At 38.5% G+C, this 11,674-nt stretch overlaps 1 protein-coding gene across 2 annotated transcripts in view; it reads left to right on the forward strand.

Annotated features, from left to right (window-relative positions):
• LOC129110832 (collagen alpha-1(XVIII) chain-like) overlaps positions 1–11,674 on the forward strand; it is a 61,411-nt gene that overhangs the window by 34,683 nt on the left and 15,054 nt on the right. Inside the window, exons 6-12 of one of the 2 annotated variants that reach the window (XM_054623061.1) lie at positions 6,397–6,471; positions 7,494–7,586; positions 9,472–9,622; positions 10,030–10,073; positions 10,528–10,678; positions 11,087–11,130; positions 11,530–11,614. In XM_054623061.1, the coding sequence (XP_054479036.1) occupies positions 6,397–6,471; positions 7,494–7,586; positions 9,472–9,622; positions 10,030–10,073; positions 10,528–10,678; positions 11,087–11,130; positions 11,530–11,614 (643 nt within the window). The remainder of the gene's footprint in view (positions 1–6,396; positions 6,472–7,493; positions 7,587–9,471; positions 9,623–10,029; positions 10,074–10,527; positions 10,679–11,086; positions 11,131–11,529; positions 11,615–11,674) is intronic. The other variant, XM_054623062.1, reaches the window with a different exon arrangement.

Raw genomic sequence — 11,674 nt, forward strand, 5'->3', positions numbered from 1 at the left:
AAGAATTTATTAGAGGAATCTGAGGAGAGTTTCAAAGAAATCCAATGAGCCAAGGGTGGAGACAGTGTGTCTATTTAGGTTGTTTTTTTTGTTACTGGAACAATTTATAAAAAGGTTTCTCCACCTACTGTGGTTTAAAACCAACTCTGATGTGGGTATTTACATCATGAAGAGCTTGAGTTTCCTTTAAGACTAAATTCATTCTAGCATCAGTTAAAATATCGCAAATATTCTTTCCCAGCAGAAGTGACCACTTGGTTTTAACAGTAATGTTTTAAATTTCTCTGGGGGTTAATATCTTTGACTCATTTGTGTTGACTGGCTCCAGATAATTACTTTTATTGACTATATAGTGGCTTGCGGGGGTAGCAGTGACACCTGACCTATAATAAAGACAACAGGAAGTTGTTTTTTCCCATAGTGATATAGTTCAATTTAGTATAATTTTAATTAAGATGGAATGTCCATTATCATTTCAGCCCACGAGTCTTAGTTATTGGCATTTTGTTAAAGCCTCATGGGAACAAAATATTTTTTGCTGCATCTCGTACAAATTACCAATTTATCTCAAATAAAACCGATATAATAAAACCATTGCTTTAAAGGCATAGTAGGCTGATATTTTTTTATTTGGAAAGAGCAAAGCTAGCCTCTTCCCCCTGTTTTCGTTCTTTATGCTAAGCTAATATAAGCGAATCAGCTGCTGGCTCTAGTTCCATATTTGTAGAAGCAGAGTAGAGTAATAGCAGTCCCTGCTGGGAGACGACACCACGCCGCTGGAGGTCCAGGATGGGTTCCTGGGCCAGCTGGAGGGAAGGGGGTCACGGGAGAACCAGAACCAGGAATGTGTGGGGCAGTCTGAGTGTCAGACCCTGCTGCAGTAAATTAATTTGTTTTTAAAGGGAATCAGGCGCTCCTAAATCCTGCAGCTTTTGTCCACAGGGACCGCCAAAATCTACAGATTCCCTCATAGTAAAAAAACCTGTTTAACCCTCTAATAACAAATATTTACTGAGAGCATGAAACTCTATGGCCACCATTTTGGTTTACCTCTGACCTCAATGTTCATCAGGGTTACAAATGAAGTGTTTGGAGATTTGAGTAACACCTCATTTTCGATGTTATTGGATTGCAGATTTGATGTTCTACATGGTGAGCTCATTACCTGCAGCAACTGAGTGATTGTCAGCAGGACTACTTTGAATTCCTCTCAGACTTAAGATCTACTTTTAGTGCTAAAATACTTTGTGAACTTCTAAATTATGGACTGATATGCCCCTTACTTCTAGGGCTCGAAGCAGAAACCAGTTAAGAGCTACATTTAGCCTTGCGATGCTTTGTGAATATGAACGTCAGAAAATAAAAGATGATGTGAGAAATTCCAGCCAATCAGATAACATGTATTTTGAGTGTACATTATACAAAAGACATTTTAAAAGTGATACCACTCATTACTCATACCTTTAAGTGGTACAAGCAGCTTTCCTGTTTGGCAGAGCTCCCATCTACCAGTATGGCCATCATTAGTTGTGTGACATCACCCAGAGGCCCTCTAAAGCTTTTTCTCTCCTATCTCTTGCTCTCTCAGTCCTCCCTTCCCTCTCTTCACACAGTCCTCCTCCTCTCTCTCTCTCTTTCCTCCCCTCTCAGACAAAGAGGACCCGTAGTGACTGTCGGTGTGCAGCTGTTCTCAGTGTTTGAACTGGCAGCTCCGTCAGAGATCTTCCATCTCCTCTCAGGGAGCGCAATAACAGCCACGCAGCAGCAGGAGCTCTCTGCAGTAGCACATTCACACACAGCTACACATGCGAATAAATATACCGAATTATCTTCTTCCACACTGACTTATTCACTCATATTTTTTGCTTTCCGTAATTTCACTGAAACACACCCCATGCTGGGTGTTGGGAAGTGTTTGTGTGTGGCTGGCACCATCTGTGCATGTCTGCGCTTGTGTGAAATAGAAAGCAAAGATCTTTTTATACATTTTCAGATTCTCCCTGTGCAACTGAATGTGTTTTGCGCCCTGTATTGTGAGAAAAAACACTGTTGACGATGCTTTTGTTCAAGCTGTGTGCATGTATGCTGAGGATTTCTTGGCAGAGATTCAAGCACGCCGATATTGAGCTGTAGAAATGATGGGTGCCGACATGAAACTGCACCTTGCTTTTGTTTTTTCCCCCCCAAAAAGTTGGATTTTTCTGTTAAAGCTTCAGAATTTGGTTTTCATGCTCATGTTGTGTTTGTGTGTGTTTCTAGCTTTTTTTGACGCATTGTTTTGACAAATGCTTCAAAAAAGATTTTATTTTGTTTTGCAAAGTTGGCAATAAAATAGAGCGTAAAATCAAATTAAATTTGATCAAAATCGCAACTGAAATGTTGCATTTGTTAAATCTAAATTTTGTGTCAAACTACCATTTTATATTAAATATTCTCTGGCTGCTGATCATGTTTTAAAGACCTAATAAAACATCTTTGTTTGGTACAGATCCCTGCAAAAATCATTTAACAAAGTTTTTCAGTGACTATGAGAGTATTGATGTAAAAGCTATCATTCCCTCTAAAATCGCAAATCATATCAAAATTGCAATATCAGTCAAAATAATTGCGACATTTTCTTTTAAATCAGCTCAAGCACCTTTGTTATCGAACAAATTTGTTTAATGTGCATTTTAAATAGAACAGTAAAAATATGTTCTAAATAACAGTCCTCAAATCACTTTTATAAGAAAATAGTTACAATCTGATCTTATCACTTTACAGTAACTGGTGACACCTTGTGGCAAAAAAGAGGCACGTCATCGGAGAAGGAGTTATTTTGTATGCACAGTAGCACAAGTTTGTGTCATAACAGCATATTTTAAATGATGAAAGTGGGCTTCTGGCATTAAGAGTGTTATACACGCACACACACACACACACACACACACACACACACACACACACACACACACACACACACACACACACACACACACACACACACACACACACACACACACACACACCATCGAAAGTGACCTGCTCTCTGTTGCTTTGGCTACAACACTTTCCTCAACATGGTGAATGCCAGTAACTGCAGACACAGAACAGGACCTTAGAAATACTTAACCTTTTGCTTTGCCATCCCTGACATCTGAAAACTCCTGAATACCAGTCTGAGGACACTGACCAGACTGCAGGAAATACACAAACAATCTTTATTCATATCCAAGGCTGCCATGAAGTAGCTCGGACATGTTGCGTTAGGTCGCTTCTTATGCAAAGGTCACTAAACTCTGTCTGACCAAAGCTCAAAGCCATCAGTGACACGTTTACTTCACACTACTATTCCAAATTAGATATTGGTCATGTGTTCCGAATTAGGCCTTTTCCATCATGTAGAATTTTTATTTTAAGACACGTGGAATATGCCAAGATTAATCAGGTTTAAGGAGCGTTCTTTGGACATGTATACGCACATGTGTCTCAATTGAGGTTTTTACAGCAGTTTGCAGAACAATGACAGCAGGAGAAATGTGAATTATTTAAAGGGTACATCATTGGGGGCATTTTACATTAATCGAAGTCTGCGCCACTTCATGCAAACAGTAATTTTTAGTAGACTTTTCATTTTCAGTAGCAATTTTATTGCAGGAGTCTTTTTGGGAATAAGGGCCAAACAACTGAATATCTTGTGAATGTAGACGTTTTCACGGGGGCTTCGGATTCCCAAGAAACATGACTGGCCCTATTTTGCCAGACCAACCGATTGTGTTGTCTCATGTCCAGAAACAGGGACGCTCTGGTTATTTATAGTTATTTATGGTTCTGAGAAGTTCATAATCATTACCCATGTTCATAAAATGCGGCAGCCTTGTAGCAGTACCTATCCCCTCCACATCTGGCAGCCAAAACCTGCTGATTAATATGTGAGATAATCTCACAGGTGGTATGACTGTTTAAGACAAACCCACTTGTGCATGAAGCAAACTACGACTAGTTTCTCCCCAAATCGATGATCAGTCCTCATATGTGGCTGTGTGAAAGCATCTTTGTCCCCAAAATGTGATTATAGATCCCCTGTTAACCTACATTGTGTGTATACGTACATGTTTGTATGTCTGTGTTTCAAATAAGGAGACTTTGAAGGGCACGTTTGGAAGCACTCATCAGTGTTTATTAGCTTAGATGTATGTGTGTGTGTGTGTGTGTGTGTGTGTGTGTTAGTGAGCTTTTAAAGCATGCAGCTGTAACAGCCTGGCACAGAGAAACCCTCCCACATGTTTACATTCATATGATTAAAACGTTTTACAAACCTTCCATCTTCATCTTCACCCACAGGAACTCACACACTGGAAGCAGCGGAAACGTCTGCGTGGCACATTCTTTGTTTACTTCAGATGTGTTGTTTACTGCACAAACAGATGGGTCTGATTTGGTTGCTACCCCGACTCCTATCCACCCATTCTCTCTCTCTCTCTCTTGCTCTCTCTTCTTCCCCCTCCATCCTCTATCTCTTACTCCTTCACCACCATTACATTTCACAGGCTGTGCTCCATTTCATTAAAAACAGGTGTTTGTCCCCTGGCCTGCACTCAATATCAATAAACTTGGCTGTAATTGCCTTTAGCAAGTCTTTACTGATCTAATAATGGGTGGGGAGCACTGACTCTCAGATCTAAGAGGACCATTCACAATTGCATGTGTGCACACACTCATGCATGCACTAAATAATTGGAAAATATACCTTCAACCTACAGATGAAGTGGGGCCCTTTTTTCATTGGCATACAACGGTTGCATACATTAACTATTTCTACACTTGCTTCTCTTCTCTTATGAACAGATTAAAGCATTTAAAAATATTTGTGATTATTTATTAGAATAGTGACACCCTGAACAGAACTGACGGACATCTGCGTGGTTACAAGCCAGTGGGGGTTTTGAGGGCATTTAGTGGTATATTTAACTGGGATACACTGGGTATCTCAACACCTGTGTATTGACAACCTGATGCCATATTGTACCATCATCATGTACCACCTAAACCTTTCCTGAAAATCGCTTGCATGTCCTTAGAGGGCAAACATGTCTGCATCCAAAACTGCCAAAATAATCATATAATAATGTTATTTTCCACTCTCACTGAGTTCAATCTTTTAACAAAATTTGGTCCTGATAATAACTACCAAATATTATCTATTTTTCAGAATTTTAACCCTTTACATGTGAGTTTATTTACATAATGCCAATGTAGTTGTTTCCTTTTTTCCACAGTCTTGGATATGTCTATGTTTAGCAGCAACAGGGATTTTGAACATAATAAACCAGCGATATCCTTTGCGTAAACCAAAAGAATTGCATTTATTAGTCGCATTGGGCAAACAGGGAGGAGAATATGGTTCAATCTGGTAGAAAATATAAAAAAACAAGACTAGACTTAAAGTTTGATATAACAGAGTGCCTAATTTTATGCTTCAATGGCTGTGGGTTTAGAAATTGTGATGTTAATGGGTTTCAATGTGACGTTTAGGGTAGGGTCAGAGTGTCTGTAGTTTGGCTACAGAGTTTATTATAGACTTATTACAGGAGACTAGGTTGAACTTTCCACATAGTTTGCCAAAATGATTGAAAAATGTGAAATGGTTGACATCGTTACAGACCAGGGATAATTCTAGAAACATGCTGGTGAAAGTGAAATAATAACCATAAACCCCTGGTATTTAGATTCAACATCATTGGGATTCACTTGCAGCCCATCAGTCATTGCCTGTTTAACCTCACAGACATCAGAGCTGCAGTGCTGGTAAACTGTTGTGGTGTTGAAGTGGCAAAGTGTAAACTGTACAACAGGTCCATGGTTGAGCCATAAACATTGAGTCCAACAGCTGTTACCAAGCTCAAAGATGGTCCAACATTTCTAAACAGAGGTTTTTGGACCACTACACAAGTATACTGTCCTAAAACACAAAATGTATACTAGTTAAAATATGTTATTTAAATTATTGGTCCAAGTGCTGATGAAATTTGTTGGTATATGTTTGTTTTTTGAATGTGAATGTGCATCATTACTGTAATATGGCGTTTCAAGATTTATGGGAAAATTGTCTTCGTAGGCCAGACAGTTTGGATGAGATTGAGACACCTGTTCGTCTTCCAGATGTTTGTGAATGTCCATTTGAGTGTGCGAGTCTGCAGTTGTGTGTGTGTGTGTGTGCTGGATAATGTGTGGGGTAATGATGGAGGGGGAGATGGATAATCTGTTACGCTGAGAGACGGAGGGTGGGGAAATCTCTGAGCTTTAATAAAAATGTAATGACACCAACTGAAGTGAAATTACCACGCAGCATAACACGGACTCTCTCTCCTCTCTCTCTCTCTCTCTCTCTCTCTCTCTCTCTCTCTCTCTCTCCAGGGCTCCATCCAACAGCTGGTGTTGAAGTCGGATCCCACGGCCCCAGATGACCAGTGTGAGGAGGACGATCCTTATGTGAGACACACACACACACACACACACACACACACACACACACACACACACACACACACACACACACACACACACACACACACACACACACACACACACACACACACACACACACACACACACACACCCAAAGAGTCTGAGATAAGGGAAGTTCCTGTTGCCTCAGCAGCCAAAACATATTCAAAATGGAACTATTCCGCCCTCTACTGGTAGAGAGAGTACATTACAGGAAACATTGTGGACAGAAGTATGTGGACAGTCTTGTATCTATTCTGTGTGTATTTAGTTCAACTGTTCATAATGTATAATGGGTATATTTTAAAAATATGTATCACCAATTCTGTTAATACTGTTCATTCTTCTAATAGTGTATATATACAGCATGCTCATATCCATCTCTTCCAGTCTATTATATGTATTTTTTACATCACCATTAAACATATTGCACTTTACTGCTATTTTCTTCTGGTTAGATGCTACACTGCTTATTGTTGTCTCAGTATCTGTACTCTGCGTAAAGTCGGTACGTTTTTATCTGATCGAAATCAACTCTTTTTCTGTGTCGACGTCCCATACTTTTTGTCTTACAATGTCATCCGTATTAATTCGGCACAGCAGTGTCGTTGCAATGTCTCATTATGGTTTGAATCATGAATTAGCTGATGTTTTAATACGAGGATAAACATTTCAAATGTGCATGCATTTTGTCTGTGATACCAATCAACAGCCCACCACTTAGATCTGCTAAAAATAAATGTTATTTGATCTTTATATATTGGTTTCTCTGTCTAACATTGTTCACAGCGTTACTCACCTGTGATATCAATGTTTTTGAAGTTAACATTTAGCTATTTAGAGTATAATCAGTGTCATGACAGAAACTGTGTGAACCAAACCACTTGGAAACTGCATTTTTTGGCTTGTTTCCTCGTTCAGTTTTCTCATTCTGCAGCTCGACCTCAGATCACATTTGTCCGTTGAGGAGCATTTAATCATTTCTGTCTTTCTCATTTTCTCTCCAGGCCTCTGGATATGGAAGCGGTGATGATGCGTATGAAGACATTGAGGGAAGAGACGAAGTGAAGAAGATTGTGGAGGAGAGAGACTACCCCATGGTGAGTACACACACACACACACACACACACACACACACACACACACACACACACACACACACACACACACACACACACACACACACACACACACACACACACACACACACACACACACACCAGACTTTCTCGCTGTCTATTCCATGATGTAGCTGGGTTGGACTTGGACCAAAGAGAGCAGCTCTTATCCTTCCTGGCCTGGTGGAGACTGGAACATGGTGATATGAGCTGCTCCCTGCCAGCTCTGTGCTCTCTGAAATAAAAAGGAGAATCCAACCGGGCAAGGGAAGAGAGGCGAGGGTTGGAAAGAGTAGTAGATTATTTTACTTAAAGAAATAGTTCCACATTTTGAAAGTTTGTCCTTTCTCTGTCTTGCTTGGAGTCGGATGAGAAACTTTGGTACCAGAAACCTTAGCTGAGCAGATTTCATTTAATTTCATTAAATCTTATTCATTCAAAATTCAAATTCAGGATTTTATTCCACTCCTCCCAACCTGTGTAAAGAAATGTGCTTAACCCTACTTTACTTTACGATTGGGTTGATTCAGGTTAGATACACTAGCCCTCGTATTCAGAGCATGACATTCCCAAACATACTGAAAACACCCATTCAAATAATCTGGACATAGAACAGAAAGACTGAGAGCAGAGGGAATGTTTTTAATCAGGTTTTCTGATTAGCAAATACTAGTTCTGTTTTCATTTCTTTAAGGTTCATTTTAACAGATGATAATCATTATAATCATAATAATCATCATCACAATAACAATAATAATAATAACAATAATAATAATAATAATAATAATAATAATAATAATAATAATAATAATAATAATAATAATAATAATAATAGAGCAATACAATGAAATATTCTGACATGGTTATCGTACAGGGAAAATCTCATAGTGTTACAACCTTGCTCTTTGAAAGCTAATAATCTTTCTGACTGAAGCCACATTTTAACCTTAAATCCTTGATTTAATACCCCATCAAAATTCCACTCAAGTAAAATAATTTTAGTCTCTACGCTTTATTTGCAGCATCATTTGCTTTTTTCTGTTACATACCAGTGCTGTAGAGGAATCCAACCAATAAGTCCTCTTATTACTGGAAATTTGCTAAACGCAGCGTGTCATTTCTAGCACTATTTTACAGCTCCCCCTCTTGTGATTTTTCAAGTTTTTCAATTCAGGGAAACTGAACGGTTGCACATTCACAGTTTCAGCCTCATTGGTCACTGGAGCTCCAGCAGATTGCCTTGTTTAAGGGCACATAGATAGACACAGTCAGGAGAGAGACTTGCTTCAATTACCTCGATTTGCTATCCCAACTGATAGTCACGGTGGCCCAAATTAAATACTTTAACTCTGATTCAGTGGATGGTACCTGAAGTACCTCAGTGCTATGTCAGTTTGTAAGTGTGGAAGCTGTCTTGTCCAACCAGCTGAGAGCTATTTGAAAAAATGTCTCAGCCACAAAGGAACAGTCAGAGAACAGATTCACCCAACCTAATGCTTTTCAGGAAAGGAATGATTGATTTATTTTTAATTCCCTCTTATTTCCATGGATAATTGCTTTCCAGGGCATGAGGTCAAGATGCTTTATCACCTCAGCAGATGTTTAAAAATAATAAGTTGAGGTAATGCAGCGCTTTGAGCCAGCTTGGTGAAATGTCTGAAGTGTTGCTTTGTTGGATCTGATCTGATTGAAAATATTTCCCACCATCTGCGACAAACACTTCCTTCACTTCTGTTTCCCTTTCATGTTCATGAATAAATCAAAAAGTCAAAATCCAAAAATATGCACACATGCTAGGCTCGTTAATCTGTTAATTTTCTGCATGTCTTTTTCATAACAACATGCTGAATGACATGTCATATTCCAGCCCCTCCCAGAGCTGGACCCCACCTACAGCACCCCAGCCCCTGCTCCGTCCACTCCGATGTCGCCAGGCGATGATGATGATGATTATTATGATTATGATGAAGACACAGAGGAGACTTCTGGACAGGAAGTGGAGGTGACCACAGTAGGAGGTAAAAACTAAAAATATTCTTGTTTTTAATATTAATATATTTTAGGAAATCTGTCTTTGGTGGCAACAAACTGTAGATATTTGCCTTTTTTTCCATCAGGGTATTAAAGCAAAAACTCATCTTATCTTCTGTCTTATGAAATGCATGTATTTTATACATGTATTTTATATGCACATGTATTTTATAAGTGTGTGCTGACATGGAAGTAAAGCTGTAATACATGACCATGGCTTGTAATTCCCAAACTAACCAGCAGATGGTGCTGGAAGAGTCTCTGTTTTTCTCTCTTCTGACCTGCCTTAAATTAGGATTTCATATATTAATAGGTCATATAAACATGCTAAAAATGTGACATTGTATTGCAAACATATGTGAATTAATGGGCTCTCTCTGTGTCTTTGTTACAGTGAAATCATTTCAGACGAGTGCTCCAGCCTCTGTATTAGACACTGTAAGTAGTGATCATCTTCATAACTTTGATGATAATGCAAAGCACAGCACATATTAAGGATTTTGAGTTATACACGTATTTGTGTGGTTGTTCTGTGAATTAAAAGAGCTATATAATACATTGCTTTATTCAGCGTTCAATTAGAGCAGCAATAGTAAAGATTTTTTATGAATATATTCCCATCCTTTCAGCCAAAAAACATAACTGAGACTACAAATTTGCCTCATTTGAAATTCTGGTGGGAAAAATCATTAAAAAAAAGCTTGAAGACACCAATATTATATTTCCCACCATCTGCAACAAACACTTCCTTCACTTCTGTTTCCCTTTCATGTTCATGAATAATTCCAAAAGTCAAAATCCAAAAATATGCACACATGCTAGGCTCGTTAATCTGTTAATTTTCTGCATGTCTTTTTCATAACAACATGCTGAATGACATGTCATATTCCAGCCCCTCCCAGAGCTGGACCCCACCTACAGCACCCCAGCCCCTGCTCCGTCCACTCCGATGTCGCCAGGCGATGATGATGATGAGTATTATGATTATGATGAAGACACAGAGAAGACTTCTGGACAGGAAGTGGAGATGACCACAGTAGGAGGTAAAAACTAAAAACATTATTCTTGTTTTTAATGTTAATATATTTTAGGAAATCTGTCTTTGGTGGCAACAAACTGTAGATATTTGCCTTTTTTTCCATCAGGGTATTAAAACAAAAACTCATCTTATCTTCTGTCTTATGAAATGCATGTATTTTATACATGTATTTTATATGCACATGTATTTTATAAGTGTGTGCTGACATGGAAGTAAAGCTGTAATACATGACCATGGCTTGTAATTCCCAAACTAACCAGCAGATGGTGCTGGAAGAGTCTCTGTTTTTCTCTTCTGACCTGCCTTAAATTAGGATTTCATATATTAATAGGTCATATAAACATGCTAGAAATGTGACATTGTATTGCAAACATATGTGAATTAATGGGCTCTCTCTGTGTCTTTGTTACAGTGAAATCATTTCAGACGAGTGCTCCAGCCTCTGTATTAGACACTGTAAGTAGTGATCATCTTCATAACTTTGATGATAATGCAAAGCACAGCACATATTAAGGATTTTGAGTTATACACGTATTTGTGTGGTTGTTCTGTGAATTAAAAGAGATATATAATGCATTGCTTTATTCAGCGTTCAATTAGAGCAGCAATAGTAAAGATTTTCTATGAATTTGAAATTCTGGTGGGAAAAATCATTAAAAAAAAGCTGAAGACACCAATATTATATTTCCCACCATCTGCAACAAACACTTCCTTCACTTCTGTTTCCCTTTCATGTTCATGAATAATTCAAATAGTCAAAATCCAAAAATATGCACACATGCTAGGCTCATTAATCTGTTAATTTTCTGCATGTCTTTTTCATAACAACATGCTGAATGACATGTAATGTTCCAGCCCCTCCCAGAGCTGGATTATTATGATTATGATGAAGACACAGAGAAGACTTCTGGACAGGAAGTGGAGGTGACCACAGTAGGAGGTAAAAACTAAAAACATTATTCTTGTTTTTAATGTTAATATATTTTAGGAAATCTGTCTT

The sequence above is a fragment of the Anoplopoma fimbria genome, chromosome 21 (genome assembly GCF_027596085.1).
Source record: "Anoplopoma fimbria isolate UVic2021 breed Golden Eagle Sablefish chromosome 21, Afim_UVic_2022, whole genome shotgun sequence".
Classification (NCBI taxonomy): domain Eukaryota; kingdom Metazoa; phylum Chordata; class Actinopteri; order Perciformes; family Anoplopomatidae; genus Anoplopoma; species Anoplopoma fimbria.